The 19,898-nt window shown below is 44.5% G+C and overlaps 1 protein-coding gene across 5 annotated transcripts in view; it reads right to left on the bottom strand.

Annotated features, from left to right (window-relative positions):
* Myo1b (myosin IB) overlaps positions 1-19,898 on the bottom strand; it is a 158,949-nt gene that overhangs the window by 120,206 nt on the left and 18,845 nt on the right. For 4 of the 5 annotated variants that reach the window (XM_021643028.2, XM_060368350.1, XM_060368351.1 and 1 more), the window contains one exon: positions 6,765-6,908. In XM_021643028.2, the coding sequence (XP_021498703.1) occupies positions 6,765-6,899 (135 nt within the window). In that variant the 5' untranslated portion in view covers positions 6,900-6,908. Of the gene's footprint in view, positions 1-6,764; positions 6,909-19,743; positions 19,889-19,898 lie in introns of those variants that run through there. The other variant, XM_021643027.2, reaches the window with a different exon arrangement.

Raw genomic sequence — 19,898 nt, 5'->3', positions numbered from 1 at the left:
ACCTGCTATCACAGCCATTATTCAGCTAGGTCACTTTGAGACCGCCTTATTTCGAGACCTATACAAATTTCAGTACCATATGCAACTACTTTGGAAACTAAACAGGCTTTCATAGCAGTGAAGCTATTTGATGTTCATGGAATGTGAACAGAGCTATCATTTGCATATGATCACTGGCATTGGATTTCCGGTTATAAAATACAGCTCCATCTCATACCCTCTGTGAGACCACGGGATACACACTGAGCTTGCCTGAGCATGTTTTTTTTCACATGTAAAATGAAAAAATGTTATGGCACACAAGACTCTATAAGGACTAAATGAACTAAAACAAAAAGGGCTTAAAGTCTTTAAAGAGTTGATGGATTTTTCCCAGGTCCCACAGACAAAAGTGGCAGAGCAGTCACCAGGTTCAGGTCTGTGCTCATCAAACCACTTCCAACAGAGGCCCTTCCTTCTGATGTCCTCATGTCCTCCAACTCTAACCCCAGGTGTGGCTTTGACCAGAATATCTGAGTTAAATGATTATAAATATTACAAAAATACCTCAAGAACAATATAGGACCTGCAACTTAAAATAACTAAGACTGGCACATTAATAGACAACTGTGCATCGATGCGGAAAGGCCTTTCCAGGTACCAATGGTTTTATGAAAGTTTGCACAGGTTAAAAACTAACACATTATTATCAAAATTGACTGTCTTCATAAGGTGAGCAATAGATGGAGAGTCCTCAGAGATCAGACACAACACTGACAGTCCACAGCTTTCTCTGGCCTTCATTGTTGTGGTGCCAACTCCCAAACTCCCAAAGGTGCACACAGTTTGCACTCCTCCTACTCCAGGAGCCAGCCACTGCCACACACTTTATCCTAGGCCTTTCACAAGAACAGGTCTGTGTGGGCGTTCCTCCTAGGCATAGAGAGAAGTAGCACTGAAGACTGCCTTTGTCCCACACAAACCTCCCTGGGCCTGGGATCTCAGAGGAAAGAGAACCTCATGTTTCCAACTCCAGAACAAAAAAGCATCCATCCTTAAACGATCAGTGCAGAAGACTGAACCAGTGCAGTAGCCAGAACTACTTCCAGCAGCCTGACACAGGAAAAATACAATTCCATGTGACCTGTGCCTATGCTGCCTCAAATGTTTTTCAAAAGCATATCACCTTTTTTATATTTTTTAAACTTTCAAAGAGAAAACTTGAAATTATTAAAACCAAGAAGACAGGCAGTAAGAGTAACATTAAGCTGGACTTTGAGTGCCAAGTCTGAATTCTACTAACAAATGAAAGGTCCAAATTTCAGAATCTCATTCAGTACAGCCTGCAAATACCTGGAGGTATGTCACTCACATCAGTAGTGAGCTGCTTGTGAGAAACTAAAGCTGTCTTATAACAAAAGGAGATGAATCATGTATGGCAAAAAGTATCCCCCCAAACATGTTAGATCCACAGCGCACAGGCCATCCTGTGTATAAATGAAAACTGCCTGGGAAATTCCAAGACATGCAAATGAAAACCAGTGTAATTTTTGCTATATTCAAAACTAACCAAATATCCCATACTTTATAGTTACATGTTACAGAAGTGTCTGAAAATATTCCATCACTACCTCAAGAATTTCTGAAAACTGAGGCAATTTGTACTAGATTTTCAAGGCTGTCTTTTCACAAGTACAATTAGTTTAACATAAGGTCTTGAAACTGGGCTAGTTCAGACCTCTATATGTAGATGATCTCCGACCTGACAATTCAGACAGAAAACAAACTAAATTTACTGTTGGGCACCAAAAATACTTCTGTCACCAGACAGACACCTTGGTTCCTTCTTTACTTTCCAAATCTGCCCTTCTCGTTCGTACCTAAATTGCAGCTCTCCTGTTCCAGACAGAACCACAGTCCTGACCAGTTACCCTAAAAACAGTCACCCCACATCTGCCCTTTCCTCAATCACAACACAACAAACCCCATATGAAATCCGCCCCTGCCACAAGCTTGCCTGAGGGTGGGGGTGGATGGCCGGAAGGGCTGACAAAGGGCAGAAAGGACACAGAACAGGAGAGCTTGGGAATGTCACAACTAGCATTTCCCAGCCACTGACCCCACGCTGAGCCTGCGAGACTAAAAGGCATGGCCTACAGCTGGTCCCAGCTTGAACTACACTCTGCCAAGAGAGAGGAACAACAGCAAGCAGCCTCTGACCCTGCAGGCCTCTAAGGCGGCAGTCCAAGTCTTCCCTCTATCTCCCACCACCTGATCTTCCCCTGTCTCCAAAGCCCTCGTTCATAAGAACAGCTGGACCAGTCCCAAACACTGATGCTACTGGGGCCACGGACATGAACGAGCATGTTGCTATTTAAATAAGTATGTTAACACACACACACCCATGATACATGTGGAGAATGCTTTTTACTCAGAGGGTTGCAAGGAGTATGTTGCATCAAAATAAGCCCATGTTACAGAACCAGAAGGCTGTGAGTTACTCTTGGTGCAAGATGCTGGTGAAACCTCACTATATTGTTAGACGTAATTCTGGTCCAGGTCCTCTTTTTGGCATCTAGCATCAGAAGTTCACCTCAAAGAAGTCTGGGAAGCATCCCTTTGGGTGCACACGCAACGTAAAACTCCTGAGAGATGCCTCCCATGGAACACATCTCTTATACGGCAGCATCTTCAACATGGCCACTCCATTACTTCTCAGCATCCATTGCTCTTTCAGTCTTCAGTGTTGACCTGTTTGGGGCTGGATATCCATCCCCTCGTACACTGCAGAACTGGCTGGCTGAAGACCCAGAGAATGTGAGGGTTTGTGAAGCAGTTCACACCCTGAGCAGAGCTACCTCTCAGATCAGATCCTCCTAACTTTTTATATTGGGGAGGGGGGCTGAAAGGGGAAAAGACAGTAAGATGAAAAAGAGTTTCCAATCCAGGACTGGAGCACACACGACACTGCTCACACCTTGACCGCACAAGAGTGTACAGGTCTAGGCCAAGTTCCTAGTCGCTGCCCGCACTGTCAGTGCAGGGTCAACATGCTTCCAGGATGGATCATCCCAGATGGCTGCCCGAGCAATAGAGCAATAGAGCAAAGCTATATGTGGGCACAGCAGGCTTCAACAGCACCTTCTATTCTGAGAAAGCATTGAAAAATCAGCATGAAACACAAAACAGTAAGCTGTGTGCATTTTTTTGTTGTTTTTGTTTTGTTTTGTTTTGTTTTGTTTTGCTTAACTTGGGCTAAAGCACCAGGCCAAACAATTTTGCAGTAACCCATGAGGAAAAGCAAAGCAAGAATATTATCAAAATAAGAACCAGAACTAGGTTTCCTAGGGTGGCACACATGGCATTCAAGGCTGGGAACCATGATAACTGTACTTGCCACGCAGTTCCTGTATTTATTTTTTTTTAATTACAAAAGCAATGTGTGTTTAACTTAAGCACTACAAAGAAGATGCAACAGTAATTCCTCCGTTTCCACAATACTCCAGCACAGCATGAGTTAAGAAGCTTTGCTCTATGTACATACTAATGCAGCACAGACACTCGTAAAGCCACTCCACTTTAAGGATCATGCTACATGCGTTACTTGAGAACCTCCTTTTTTCCACTGGAAATAGAGACTGCTTTGTCAACCAACATGACATGTTTAAAGGCACAGAAGAAAGGCACATAACATGGGAAAATTAGCCATCAAGTATCATGGGAAGCAATGATTGGTATCAACATCAAAGAGTGAAAGTCAATTTTCTACTTCTGTCATATAGCCAGAAAGGGCATTCCAGAAATAGTTTAGAAAATAAAATTATGTAGAGCCAAAACCCAGACATACCGTCTGCTAAAGATTCGTTTTGTTAAGGGGATTGTTTTATTTATTTATTTATCTATTTATCTATTTATTTATTTATTGTGTGTGTGGCCACAACAAATCAGGTATTCAAATGCACGTGATGCCCTTCTCTCCTATTTTCAATTCATCTGAAAGTAAATTGTGCTGCAGAGAGCCAAAGGGAAAAATGATCAGCACCATTAGATAGGGTCTAATTGATTCCTCCTGTCTGCATCTCGGAGACCAGTGTTTAAAGGCCATCTTTCATTTGATATCAGACCACCTTTCATTCAATCAGACCATACTTTCAATTAAAGCTGCAGAATGGCCAGGCTTTCCCACCTGAAAGCAGTAAATGGCCCGGCTTTCCCACCTGAAAGCTGTAGCACTGGGAGGGGCGGTGACGCGGAGCCAAACAGTGGCACTTCCCTGCTCTGGGCAGCACTGAATGCCCTTTCCATTTGGATCCCCATTTTAATCAAGGGGACGTCCTCAGAGCAGGATTCACAAGTCTCCCTGTACTGTGAAACCTCCATTGATGACTGTCTCATGGAGATGGTAATTAGTCGGTGTGACTCTGAGCTACTGTGTGGAGCCAGTGGGATTTGGAGGTGGAGCCTCTCTGATCACTGGGCTGAGTCCACCCAAGTGCCTTGGGCTCCCACTGCCTCCTGGGAGGACACAGCAGCAGCCATCTCTCAGGCAGGTGGGCCCTCAACTCTGAACCTGCTGGCCCTTTCCTCCTGGACTTCCTAGAATTACAAAAGTAAACTTGTCTCATCTACCGGACACTATTTATTACAGAGGTCCAAAAGGACTATGAGAGTTGACTACGTAGTAAAAAAGCTTATATGTGACAAAAAAGTAAAAATAAAGCTTATAGTGGTTTTTTTCTACAAAAGTCAAAGCTTTTCTAGTTATTAACTATAGGTTCCTCCTTTTCTTTCTTTCCTCCCCGCATTGATAAAGAAAATGGTGCGCACCCCAATAATGTAGCACATTTTAATGCACAGAGCACTTTTCTTTTATCTACTTTAGATAATTTATTTCTTTTTAAAAGCCCCATTTTCTTCCCCAATAGGGTTCACAGATGCATATCAGTAGTGAGTTCAATTTTTTTTTTTACATAAAATACCCAAACCAGAATTTTAAAATAATTCTTTATTTAACATTTCAAAGTTGGAGGTGCTTTAATTTATCAGTTGAATTTTGAAGCCAAGATCTAGCAAGTTTTAACCATAAACCAGATGCTGTGTTAGGAACCATTTAGACAAAGATGACAGGGGGACACATCACACCCTTGAGAGGCCAACTGGCCAGAGGAAAGACACATACCTCCAGGCAAGTCCAATCAGATTCAACCACTGCTCAGTGTGAGTTTTTAAGAATGTGCCTAATTATACGCAGAAGAGTAAGAATAATTCTGGAAGGAGGAATATGCTTAGACGTACAACAATGAAACAAATGAACTCACAGGGTAATAAAAACAGAGGTTGGAGGTGTGAACTTGTCATATTTGGTTGTAAAAAAACGGGCTGAACTAGGTTAAGAAAGCCAGAGCCTGGTGAGACTTGTGCATGAGTCTGCATTTCATCCTTAAGACTATTTGTAAGCATAGGGGTGACACGACATAGTTTTCCCCTCTATTAGGCAAGTCTGCATCTTTCTGGTAACATGGAACATAGGGAGTCAGTGTGCAGTTGAGAGGCAGACCACATTTTTTAAAAAAGGAGCTCAGAGCTCAAAGGCAAGGTAAAAATCTATTAACACTGTCTCTGTCCAATCTATCCTATTTGCTTCCCGTCTCCTCGCATAGAAAATCAATACCCATTTCATTGGTTGAATTTTATGTCCACACATGCAACACCTGAAAATAAATCTCTTTTTTTAACTGATGTTCTAAATATATTTAGAGAATCTAACACAGTAACACCGTGAAGCCCCTTTTAAAGAATCTTTAAAACATACATCTGTCTATCACGGATGTGTTTACATGCTTCATTTTCGTACATGCCATTATACTTCCAGCAACCATGACAATTCCAAGTCTCCAGGGAACATATGCTCATCTAGTAATCTACTGCTGTCCCTCTATGGCAATTGCCGGTCTAAAGGGAACTTTTATTCATCTGTTTCAGTTGTTGCCTTGGAGGCTTACTGCCCCTGTGTGCTAACCTAGGCCTGGTCCTGGAAGCTTCTAGCCTTTGTATAAGCTAATCTAGGCCCGGAATGCTTTCAGTCTCTGAGACTTACTGCTTAATAAGCTTACCCTTTCTTGTTCTTTCTGAGCTCATAGCTGGACGGTTCAACTCAGCTGTTCTGGCTCAAACTCCTCTCCCAGCTGACTTATTCAAACTGGCTTCTCTCTTGGCCTCTGAATTGCTCTGCTTGGCCTCAAACTAACTCTAGCAATCTTTTCTAAACTTCTGGTTCCTTCTCATTCTCTGGCTCATTCTGTGTTCACAGATGTCTAGCTTGTTTTCTCTTCAACCTCTCTCTGCATATCAGAAGGTTCCTGTCTTTTCTGATAGTTTACTGCCATCAGTGAAAAGCTGTGATAGTTGACTGCTACTGGTGACTAGCTTCTGAGTGATCAGAGTTTTCTAATCTTCTAAAGGCATCCACGACGGCAACGGATCTCGACACTCTGTCTGAACTGACATCCTCAGAGGGAGGAACTGAAACGCCACACTTGTGTTAGTGTGACCCCAAACCACATGCACTACCTTGCGTACAGCTGATGTTTAAACACATTGGGAAACAGTAATCATCAGTGCGATGCCTATGCCAATCTAGCAAACACTCAGAACTCTCTGAAGACACAAAATAAATACCTCTGACGCTTAGGAGCAAAGAGCAAAGAAAGCAAGTGTAAGGTAGAAAAGCTAGCTCTGCCACAAAACCCAGAGTCTAAGAGTCGCACAAGCCTTCAGGCACTCACATAGATCTCATTGTGATCAAAGCGCTTCTTGAGGTTGTCGATGAATGTCTCCTCATTGAGAGGCTCTAAAAGAACCATATCTCCAACGCCAATCATATTGTCCAGAAGTGAGGATTTCACCTCCATTTTGGCCATGGTCTCCAGCTGGAAGAGAGAAGGAGTAGTCAGTTCAGTTCAAAACTCTTTTGGATGACTTTGTGTGACAGGAGAAATGACCTCTACCTGCCCGACAATTCAACTTGCTGAAGTTGCCATGATGCCAACCTACTGCCAAACAAATCTTCTTCCCCATCCAACCTCCCAGGCAAAGTCCATCTACAGAAAGGGCCAACAGGAGGCCAAGGTCCCTCTTGCTCTTATGTCATCTCCAGCACCAACCAAAACTGGCACAACTCCAGCAGAATCTCTTTCCAAATTTCCAAACCACCTCCTTCATCAGCCCTTGCATAACAACGCCAGACTGGACCTTACGTGAACTGGCTTCCTCTAAGACAGCCTCAGCTTTCAAGATTAGATTATAAAACATTTTCCCAAGAAACTGTGTTTTAAAATGATGTCAGTAACACTTGCTGCTCACCAAACCAAAGAGCTGTGCGTTCAGCACTGAACTTAATCTTCACAATAACCCCACTAGAGGTACTGTTAACTCCATGTTAATATGAGATTTCCTGGGCCGATGAGACGGCTGAGTCAGTGAAGGACTTGCCACAAAGCCTGCTTACCTGAGTTCAGTCCCCAGAGCCCACATGATGGAAGAAGAGAACCAACTCCTGTAATTTCTCCTCTGACTTATGTGCACATAGGCCATGACACGCCAAAGCATACTGATTTTAAAACTTGTATGAGGAAACTGGGCCAGTAAGATGGCTCAGCAGGTAAAGGCGTTTGCCACCAACCCTGACAATCTGAGTTTGGTTCCCAGAACCTAAGGAGGAAAGAGATCTGGAAGCGGTCATCTGATCTCCACCCCACACCTAACACATGCTCACGTCACGCAGACATACACGAAAGTAAATGAATGTTTTTTTAAGTGAGAAGAAACATTGAAGCTCCACTTGCTGTGACTATTTGTAAGTGTTTTGTAAGTAGAATAAAAGAGTCTTCTAGTATGCCCGACATAGTGGTACATGACTGTGACTCCAGCTCTCAGGAAGCAGAAGCAGGCAAATGTCTGTGAAGCCAGCCTGGTCTACATAGTGAGTCCCAGGACAGCCAGAGCTACATAATATAACCTTGTCTAAAAAGCAAACAAGCGAAAAGAATCCCACTGGCACTTTGACACCACAGCTATGGAAAGAAGTTTCATCCCCGGCACTAGAAAGTAATTTACAAAGAGCACAAGCTGCTGGTAAACAGAGGCTGCCAATCCAACGTAACCCGCCCACCAAGAGTAATCACCATATTTGGAATTTTCGTCTTGACCAAGCTTCTTAACAGCAAAAGCAAGTTAGTTCGCAATGACGAGACCCAGGGGCTACTTTTCTCTTGGCTCAGTGAGCAAGGCTGCCCTGAGGAAACGGCGCCCCTGTAACAGCGGCACTGGGCACCCAGTCTGTAATGTGCTGCCCACAGAGGAACACCAAATCAATGAGCTCCCGACCTCCATGTCAGCAAGAGGACTCACGTTCCTTCAGATGTCCTAACAAAGCAAAGGGTTGGAGTTCTGTAAGTGCCCATGTTTGATAAAACCTTTCCATCATCGGATAAACTCACTGTGCCACTCCTACTAAGTGTCTCCAGGACAGAAGTGGAGTTAAAATGGCATCAAGGCACTAATACCATACAATACTTGAGAATATTATAATAAATATAGGCAAGCATGGCCCTGGAAGTAAGTGCAAAGTCCATTTGATTCTTTCCATGCGGAGTACCCTCATCACACGAGATTATACAGAGGTTTCTGTGCTTGCTAAGTCTTAGCAATTTAAATAAATCCTCATATTCTAGTGTTAAGAGCCAAGAAGTTCCTTAGAGGCAAGAGAAATCCATCTTAAAGTTATAAAGAGAACCAGGAAATTACTTACTAATGACTAAGTAATTCATTGTGTGTGTGTGTCTGTGTGTGTGTATGCAAAACAAAGCCCTGAAAAGCCAAAAAAGGGTCTAACAAAAACTTTCTTCAATACATATAAATCAAGTAAGTATTTAAGACTCAAGAGAAAAGAAACTAATTTTTTTACTAATATATGCTTTAGTTTCAGGGCAACCACCCCTGGAATAACTAACCACATGCGCCTCTAAAACCCAACACCACAGAACAAGGAATGGCTCCTGCACTGAGGTAGGAGAGGCTCCACTTCAGAACAGAACCAGTGCAAGTGGGGGGAGTATGCCATTTCTAGGGATAGAGCAGCAGCCAGGAGACAGGCATGGAAGGACTGGACGCATCCAGCTCTGCCACAATAAATTAACATTTAAATCAAATTTCAAGTTCTCAGACTCATGCGGTGCCAAAAACACTCTGGGTTTGTAAATGCATTACATCTAATTTGGCAGGTGCAAGAGGAGGGATTAGGGATTAAGGGAGAAGTCAACCTGAGAAGGGTTACAAAAATAGTTACCTCAAACCAGCAGTTTGAAGGAGTGAGGCGGCCAATGGGAATTCTGCCCTGGGCGCACTTCTCCACATAGTCTATTTATAGACGCAGCTGGAAAGACAGCGCTGCTGGCTGCAGGTGACAGTAACTAAGCCTGTCATGGTAACTAAGCCTGCGCCACCATCTCTGCAAACACACGCTTCAAAGAAGTGTAGTCATCCAGACTTGACACTATCCTAACTTCATAACAGGGCGCAGGTACAAATCAATTTGGAAAACTGACAAAAAGTGAAAATACAATTTTTATAAAATATAATATACCAATAAAACAAAACCAAACTGAGAAGTCACTATAAAATTGATTTAGTTATTAGGACAGTTTGTCTTTTTAGCATCTAGGTATTGGGGGGCATGACATCATGATGTTTTCCAACATTTAAGGTAAAAAAAGGACATAGGCCATGTGCGGGAGCACTTCTAACCTTCCTAAAATGAACTGCCTCCACATTCTGATGCGTATATTAGAGCCACTACCTCTAGCACAGCCTGAGTTCACTTTGAGATCTTAATAAAAATACCTGCTTTACTTGCTCTTCTAGGGAAAAAAAAAAAAATTTTTTTTTTCTCTGACAGAGTTAAGACTAACCATGGTAACAAATTTCAGAAGCATCTGCTAACTTAGTGTTTTCTTAAACCATCAAAAGAACTTCCGTGGTTTTATAGAGGAAAACGAGAATTCGAATAGGGCACTAGGAACATATTAATCTCTGTGACACACAAACATAGTGGCATATGCCTTTAATCCCCGTGGATCTGAGAGTTTGTGGCTAGCCTGGTCTACAAAGCAAGTCCACGACAGCCAGAAATACTATACAGAGAAACCCTGCTTAAAAAAAAACAAACAACAAACCAAACAAACAAACATGTGTGTGCATATCCAACAAAAAGGTGTGTGCGTGTGTGTGTGTGTGTGTGTGTCTGTGTGCATGCGTGCGCAGTTCCCATTCCCAAAAGCTCTCACAGGAGTCTACACTGTTCTACCCGACACTACCCCACCATCTCCTCATCCCTGGAACGGATTCAAGGCTGATTCTGAATCTGATGCCAGCCAAAGCATCAGCACCACGGTTCTGCCCACCTGTGGTGGGCGGACTTTCAGATGTGACAGGAGATAGACAACCACCTCTGCTTGACCCGAAGAGGGTAGTCCGGGGAAACAGCGCATGGAGGAGGCAAGGCAGGAAAATTACTGAAAGTTATTAGTGACGGAATCCTAATGACATCATAAATCTCTGGATCCAGTTACACTTAAGGTCCCCAGCACCTCACTCCTCAAGGTTTCCATGATGTGCGCCCCTTGACTCTCTTTATCCTGGACGCAGATGAGGCTGGCTCTTCTACTGTTTGCACCAGAAGACATTTTACGTTAAACCAAAGAGACTGGAGCCAGAAAGCGGACTATCAGAAGCACAGGCTTGAACTAGCTGAGCTAAGGCATGGAGTATGAGGGGGAGGGCACAGTACTGCACATCTAAGACCAGCAAGATCATATTTGACACCTCTTTGAAACCTCTTACTAACCCACTGGCACAGCCAGGCCCTTGGGACTTGGACTTCACACCGGTAACATTAGAGAATTTGAATTCAGGAATTCGGACTACCAGAGCCATGTGTTTATGAGACTGGCCTGTCTGCAAAGCCAGCAAGGAAGGATTTTCTATTCAGAGGGTCACTGTGCCTGAGCAGCCAGCCAAAGCCAACTGGAAGTCCAGGCTATCGAAAGCTAGAATCCAGAGGTATCACCACGCTCTTCCTTCTTCTTCGTAATGATCCTCAAGCAACCATCAACCAAGACGGACCCACAGCTCTCTGCAGGGAAGGAAGCAAGGCCAAGAGACAAATGCCCAGACTAGGTTCCTGAGGCTCGGCAGTATTTTCAGCGTGTGTTACTAGTTCGTGGGAACAAGTCAGCCTTAACAAACAGCTACATTTTTTTAAGGAACAAGAGTGCAAAACTCTGGCTGATAGTGACATATGACTGCTTGACCCTTACTGACAACCGACCCTCAAGAAGTCTGCCTCATGAGAACTGCTGACATATGGAAGCCCCACAAAGTGTCCTCCACAACATCCACCTCAGACAAGGGAGGCTGTGTAAGACAAATGCACAGAAGAGCCCTCCTAGAGAACAGTGGGTCTCCACATTTTTTAGGCCTACAGTGAGGACATGTGTAATTCTGTCTGGAGCACTTTATTTTCCTATATATGTATGTGAAGTCAGGCATTCCCTGATCTAACAAGGCTCGGGAAGGAGGACAGTTTAAAGTCTGACTACACAGCAAGACCCTCAAACTACAAACACAAACGAATCCAAAATTAAGTGTATGTGTGAGGACAGCTAAGGCCCGTAACAGCCGTTGGTCTTGCAGACACTCCTGGCCATACAGACCTACCCCCACTTGTACCTGAAGTTCCCAGCTACAGTGACTTTGTGGAGAGAGAAGGCCAGTTTCTGGCAGACCTCCATTCTCCCAACCCCAGCACAGTGTGAGCAAGCCAAGCTAACCCTCCTGGGAGTGAGGACAGCAGATGGCCAGGGCCGGAACCATACTCATCACCACACACAGCAGCGTGAAGACCGTGGGGCTCCTTCAGGATAGCTTCTGCTGTTCAGCCCTGGCCTGTCCTTGCTTCGTGCCCACTGCATCCTTGTTAATCTTGTGACCTCTCTGCAGTTCTCAATCTGCGCATCCACAATCCTCAATCTGTGACATAAAACTGAGTGTACCTAGAGCACAGTACCAAGCCGCTGATATGTTATCATTTTATGAAATCTAACCTTCCACCCTAACTTGATGGAAGCCATTATAAAACACAGTGACTGGGGAATCTTCTGAGGGGCCCCCGAGTCACAGGGTAACTGAGCCTGAGCCAGCCTACTAACTAACCAGTGCCTGGTGACTCCATGACTACAGCGGCTCTTTACAGCCACTGTGCATGCACATGAGGCAGCTGCTCCTACCTATGACCGCTCTCAACCCAAGTACTTCCAACATGACAACTGTTTATGTCAATGTAACTAGTTTGTTAGTGGAAACCTACAAAGCATAAAACAGTTACAAATACTGAAGGCATCTTTTCTACTATCTTCAAAATCAAAAGGAGAGCATAGCATAAACTATCCCAAAGCATCCTATGACCACTATAACCTAATAGTTCATCAAACTAACATTCCCCGTCACATTCAACATAACACGCAACACGCTGCCACTGTGAATACTGAGAATGTGAAGACGGCCACTGCTCTGGCTGTCAGCCCCATCCATACATGTAGCAAAAGTACATGTGAAATACATGAGCATTCTACCATCCAGCATCAAAACAATAATGAAAAGCTATTCCAAATTAATAACCAATGTAATCATTAACAAGAAACAGAAGATAAGCAGAAATAAAGGTCATCTTACTGGCCCCACAATGAAGTTCTCAAAGTCCCACAGACCAGCAACAATGAACACTTTAAGCACTAACACCCCTGCATTTGAAAGAGTATGAACAAATTAGAGCTGACATCTCAATGAATAACAAGAATATTAAGTCACATTATTTTTAAATCCGAAACAGCCTTTACAGCGAAGCCAAGAACAACTTATGCATAGGAAAACCCTCAACAGTTATCTCCTGCTTGCTAACCGGGAGAGAAGGACATTTAAAACCCCATGTACTGTGGCAGAGTGCCCCAGAGGCAGGAGCGCAGGAGGGCTTCCGAACAGTCCTGACTTCTTGAACTGACTGCTTCTGCTCGTTAATCTCCAGGTACACTGGCCCTGATGTGCTGATAATGCCTCCTCCACAAAGTCAGCTCTTCAGTGTGAGCATGTCGTATTTCCTGGTATTTCCCCAAAGTCTATGGCACTGCCCTTTACCCACGGCAGGCATTCAATAAAATACAAACGGCAAACAAGGATGCAAATGACTGTTGGCAACTGAGTCACACAGGAAGGGTCATTCTCACAGCTGCCACTCGTACGTTCAGTCACAACTAGGAGGCAGAAGGATGGTAAGCGTGGCAAGCCACTTGAGGATTTCTCCCAAATCACATCACCAGCAGTAGGACAGGAAAGAAAATCAAGTGCCAGCTCCAGCTGAAGCCACTGCTGCTTTTGGAATGGCAAGACTTGGTGAACGAAAGAACTCTCAGCAAATCCCCACAGCAAAACAAAGGCAAAAGACAGACGCAAAGCTCAACCACATGGTTCAGAACCTAACAGGAGCCAAGCGCTAGAACAACTGGAATCTCCTTCCTCGATCTTTTAAAATAGCACCAAATATCATGGGGGGGGGGAGGCTAAACATCCACTTAATTCAGTTCAAGCAACATGTTCAGGAAGGACTGAGGCCAGCGAGACACTGGCCCTGTGTGAGCAATGAGGCGTTAGGGGCACAGCAGCACTCCCACCCCACCTTCCCCCACATCACTCCCAGGAGCCAGAGTCTAGCAGGAGCAGCAACATAACACCCATTTTTAAGTTTCTGATTGCATTTCCTTAGCGTGTGTGTCAGCATGCCAGGGCACATATGGAAAGGTCAGAGGACAACTTGTGGGAGTCTGCTCTCTCGTTTGACTGTGTGGGTCCCAGGAATGAAACTTAGATTGTCAGATTTAGTGACAAATGCTTCTACCCACTGAACAATCTTGCCAACCCAAACAGTCCACTTTTGACTTCAAATGACCTTTCTAATGACTAAGAGAAGTGTGTGCACATTGTAGAAAAAAAAATTAAAAATTCAAATGAGCAAAAAGAAAAAAAATTCAAATCGAGATACTTGTTTTGGCCTAAATCCTTAATTTATTAGAATTCTTTTATGAAAAGCTAAACTCATAAATTTCATTTACATATATTTTACTTCAAAAAGAAAAGATTTCTTGGCAGAGAACCCTTGTCCACACAACTCTTGCCTTCCCCCTTAAGCGCCTTTCTTTAAGTCCCTCCACTCTAGGTAAACCTCACACAATACACAAACATGCCGAGGCTTCCAACAGTCTCCAACAGCACCTTCAACCAGACCACAGCTAACTGGGCAATGCTACACTAGACCAAACAATGCCAGCTTCCACGGGCCAAGGACCAGGACACACAGACCACAGTTGAGGGGCTGCAAGCACTGGAGTGGGAATTTGTGGAGCTGCTGAGGGCAAGTTTTACTTAGAGCAGCCGCCTGAGGAAAGACCATGTGAGACATAAAGAAAGCTTCAGATGCAGGGACAGTTCCAGTTATGAGCCTCAAGAGGTTCCGCTGGGCTTCCTGACTTAAATACGGCCGGGCCTGATTAACCCGTGGTAAAGGGTCACTGATCTCAGGTAGCACGCTCCAGGCAAGCCAGCTGTATGGACTAAGTGCTTGTGTTCTCCCATCCGGAGCCCTACTCCCCAGTTCTAAGGTACTGGAGGCGAGAAGCCTTTGAAAGGCAACAGCTTTAGAGGCCCCAAGGAAGGGCATAGCAGGACTCAAGTCTTTATAAAAGAGACAAAGGTGACAGGACACCAAGAAGGCGGGTTCCTGAAAGCCAGCAAGAGGAGACTCAGCAGGAACCAAATGTTGAACTTCCCAGCTTCCAGAGCCCTAAGAAATAAACGTGACCCTGGCACCGCGACACACCAACACGCCATGTTAGCATGCTTCCCTGCCCCTCCCTGAAGAAGGCGGACTGGCACACTGGATGCAGAAAGCTGTGGTATGGAATGTAAATCGAAGTGGTACAGCCCGCTCGTCTATCCCAAACCCTCATCATCACTTTCCCCTCCTCGCCCAGACACTCAGGATCACCACAGAGCCTCCAGTGACACCAAAGAGCATCTTCACCCACTCACAGGACACAGCCCTGCTCAGGACTTGACACCTAAAGGGCAAACAATGAAATCTATATTCTCCAGGGCAGTTTACTCCGGCGTGTGGTGCTCAGAGGGGCTGGGTTCAGTGGGCCACACACCCGCAGGGGTGATTTCTATTGCTCAATTGATGTGAGAAGGCGGTTGACATGCATTTGTGACAAGCTTCAGTCAATGCTAATGCTCACTCCTACCAACACTTTTGCTAGGAGAAATTTATACCAGTAGTTTCTATCTACTGTATTCATGTCAACAAATTATAGCTAGCTGACTTTCTAGTCTTTTATTTCATTGTGAAAGCCAATACATGGGGAGGGTGACCCACCTCCGGCCTTTCTTTAAAGCCAAGACTAACAGATTGCTGGCTAGAGGGTTTCCATGAGAACCCTAGGGTAGGGAAGAAATGGGCAGAGCCTCACAGCAATTCCCACAAAGCAAAACGGTTTGCCTTGTGTTCTAACTCTGGATAAGACAGAGGACATTAAATTAACAGGCAGTGAAGATCAAATAGAGATGAACAACGAATAAAAGTAAACAGATAACTACAAATGTCAGCCCATATGCCATGGTAGCCTCCATGCTGAAACCCAGGTATAACAGAAATGACTGTGATATTATGTAACACTCCAGAGGGTTACGCACGCCAGAAACGGACATAATTACCATGGACCAAGGTCAAGAATGGTTTCCACCTAAGCATGCAAACAGGCTTGATCAACAAGAGCTGCCTAGATGCTGCTGTCCACTCCCCCCACCCCCAAGGAAGCTGTGAGGACTCCCCCCCTCCAGCATCTAGACCTGGCAGTTCACAAAGAGATGAAGAGAAGCTGGGCGCCATGGTGCACCCCTGTAATCCCAGCACTCAGGGAGGCAGAGACAGGCATATCTCTATGAGTTCGAAGCCAGCCTGATCTGCAAGGCAAGTCCAGAACAGCCAAGGCTATATAAAGAAATGTGTCTTGAAAAATGAGAGAGAGAGAGAGAGAGAGAGAGAGAGATGGAGGGTTGGGAGGCAAGGGAGGCTATTTCCACCTGTGGAAAATGAACATGATAAACTTATCATCTGGGCTAATTAGAAGGATTTTTGAGGCGCCGTAACAACAGTGAAGGTTTTAGATTACTAACCACTACATCTCCTGATGGAAGAGATAAACTCCACTCATGAAAAGCCGGGAGTGAAAACTCCCGGCCCAGGCAAAGCGGCCCCACAGAGAAAAACACTAGCTCCTAGAGAGCTGATCCTTCATGAGAGGCCAGAAAGGTGAACCGTGCTGCCGGGCTTAGGACCGCCCTGCACTCGCTGTGTTACACACATACCCTTTGAGCTAAGTCCTAAATGGCCAAGCTCTTAGCAACCCGAAGGTAAGAAGTCTCACTGTGCATTACACAAGTCATACAGAAATCATTTACCTGGCACATGACCTATAGATAAACAAATGTCATCTACAGTGTTCATGCTCAGAAACAGCAAAACTAGGTTAACAAAAAGAAACTGAAAAAAAGAAAAAAACCTAATGTTTAAAGGAGTTTACAGTTTTATGTTGGGCCATGTTCATAGCTATCCTGAGCCACAGCTGGCCCACAGGCGTGGGTTAGACATACCTGGTACACTGAGGGATGCCAGATCCACACCCGTAAAGTCAGTACATCCATCCCAGGCTTTACAACCACAGACTGAGTCCAAGGGTATTCAGCTCTGGAATCCCAATTTCTGGTCCCCAAACTCAGGATGAGAGGAAGGTATACATAGACTGGCAGAGATGAAACTCAGTAGACACAGTTTTCTTCTGCTGACCCTGAGCTCACATGCTCTTCGACCCTGTCCACGTAACTAACTTGTAGTCACCTCACCTGCAAAAGACCTCCGCTCCCATGGAGTCCTACTTATTATCTTGGTCAGTCTTCTGGTCGGCCCACAAACAGGGTCTAGAATCACCCGGATGTGAACTTCAGGAAGCATCCGCAAGCGAGTTTCAGGATTGGTTTTATCACATGGAAAAACACACCCTCATGTGAGTGGCACCATTCGAGAGTTAGGGTTCAAGACTCCGCTGAGCACCAGCATACGTCACTCTCTGCTTCTGGAATGTGGGGGTAGTATGCCTCGCCATCTGTGTCATGACTTCTCCATGACAGACTGCACACTTGAACTGTGAGCCAAAAGAAATCCTTCCTATTTTAGGCTGCCCTTGCCAGCCATTTTGTGACAGCGGGAAAGTAACTAGCACACATACCCAGGAGGAAATGCCACCAGCACCACAGTCCCCACAGTCACTTCCCAAAGGTAGGTCCACTGAGTTATGTCAGGAACACCAGGAAGGGCCATCTCTCCGAGGCTCACAAAAAGCCACATCCAGCCCTTCCTTCTCTGCTTCCCCACACTCCACAGAAGCATTCCTCACCTTCCACAAGCCCAGAAGGTGCAGAACGCTAGATTTAAGAGGGAACCTGGAATCATGCTACACAGCTCACAGGGAACAAGAATCAATGAGCTAATGTCTGAAGGGCTACGATCCCGGAGGGACCAGGTAGCCCAACACCGTAAACTGCTCTTTCATCCAGAAACACAAACTCAGCTGTATGAGGGAACGCGCTATTATAACCCTTAAGACTTCTCAATCTGTTCCCTCGAGGCGGATAAAAACGATTCCAAGAAGTCGAATGTTTAGATTGGCGAACTTGAGACCCTGGAACCCCGGTATGAACGTAAAACTGCTCGAATATAACTGGCAGGCTGACAGCTCTCGTTAGCCCTGACGGATTCACAGATGCCACGAGCACCGAGTAATTATTAAACTGAGCACAGCCATCAGGGAGGCCAACTTCCCTTCCAAATGAATCCACTTACTAATCAGAAGGTACCACGCTCGTTTTGTTCCACGGGCTACAAACCCCACCAAAGTCCTCCAGTGCCCAGCTGGCCCTGGCCCTCTGCTTACACCACCTGTCCATTCAAAGCCAGGACTACTCAACGCCAGGAGAGCACTCTGCCAAGCTACATCCATGAGCCCGCATCAGATCCAACTCAGTGTGGAGACACCTGGCGCAACGCCACCTCCAAGCCTCAGTTTCCCCACAAAAGTACACAACACGTTGTCTCCCAAAGTCTCCTGTCCCAGTTCTCATCACGTGATTAATTCTCGAAAGGCTCATTTCCTTCATTTGGGGAATTCTAAAGAATGTTTTAAAAAAACAAAAAGTCAGCAATCGCCAGTCCACAAAAATCTCAATGACATTTTCTCAGAAGCAAAGGAAAGCAGCTGTCTATTTTGGACTCATCATGGAAAAAAATGTATTAAAAGTCTAACTATAGAGAGCATAGAAAAACATGCACAGAATAAACAGAATGGCCCAATTCACAGCTCAAGGCCTAGGGGACACACACGGATTCTGTGTTTACAGCTAACTACACCATAGCTTCAAAAAGGACATCCGCTATCTTTAAACCCATCTAGTTATGAAAGTACTTACATATGGATCAAAATTACAAACTAATAAACCTACATATTAACAAAAGTACATTCTTACCAATGCAGCTCTGTAGCTGTGGCTACGAAAAGTCCTTAGAAAAGAAATCAGAAACTCCCTGAGCAGTTAGCTACTAAAATAAAGTCTAATAAACTATGTAAACAAAGGGAGAGATGTTTATACATTTACATTACAATTTCATGAATGTTTATTAGTTGAGAAGCGATCAAACAAAATAGCTAAGATGTTCCCCACACACAAAGACCCCGATAATATAAATTCAGAAAGCAACGCTACTTTGTAATTTGAAAAGAATTAAAAAAAAAAAAAGGCTAACTTGCTGCAGTGTGTTCCTTCACGTAAGCCATAAGCGTGATTACAAATTAACGACCACATTTGATTTGGAAGCATTTTTCTGTACCAATTTCTGAATCTTTCTTACCTTGTAATGTTCTAAGTGCCACTAAATTTAAGAATCAAAGCTACCACGAACTGTACTTTGCAGTATTTATGAGGAACTGAAAGGAAACAAATCAACCTTTACAGCATGCCACAATACTTTTTAAATGATGCCAAATGTGTCTCCCAAAACCTATGCTTACAAAACATCCACTTACGAGTGATACCTAAATCTGAATGACAAGTCTGCCAAACGTCCATGCAGTCACCAGTAACAGCACTTACTTCCCCTGAGCACAGCATCACTCCAAAGTCCACAGGTACACTTTTTTCCTTGAACACAGCACACCTATTACGTTACACAAAAATCCTCCGTTACAGCTAATCAGCTTGCCCACGCAAAGAGCCTCACAACCTGTGTTCCCTAGGGACATTATGGTAAGAAAACACCCAAGAACAAACTGCACAGTAAAACCCAGATGGAAAAAGTTCACTTCCTCTACAAGTGCTTGATCAAAAAGCATTTTCAAAATACATGCGATTGTGCACCATGAAGTTAAGGCTAAAACCTTAAAATTCACGGATCTGTTTCTTAATAGCTGGCTACAGAGGTAGTTACAAAAATTAGAGCCATTTTGAATAAGCTAAGCATGAGGCCCCCAGTTCAGAAATTAAGCCGCTTACCAACTTTTCTTCTCCATTGTTGTTTCCACCAGCTCTTCAGCCCTCAGCTCGCACAAGAGGGAGAGACAAACATTCGTTGTGACAGGGAGAACACACTAAGTACAACAAATATTTTGCACACAGATAAGAAGGGTAAAGTAGGTCGATACCAGGCT

The sequence above is a fragment of the Meriones unguiculatus genome, chromosome 15 (genome assembly GCF_030254825.1).
Source record: "Meriones unguiculatus strain TT.TT164.6M chromosome 15, Bangor_MerUng_6.1, whole genome shotgun sequence".
NCBI lineage: Eukaryota > Metazoa > Chordata > Mammalia > Rodentia > Muridae > Meriones > Meriones unguiculatus.
This window is presented reverse-complemented; position numbering and strand designations above follow the sequence as displayed.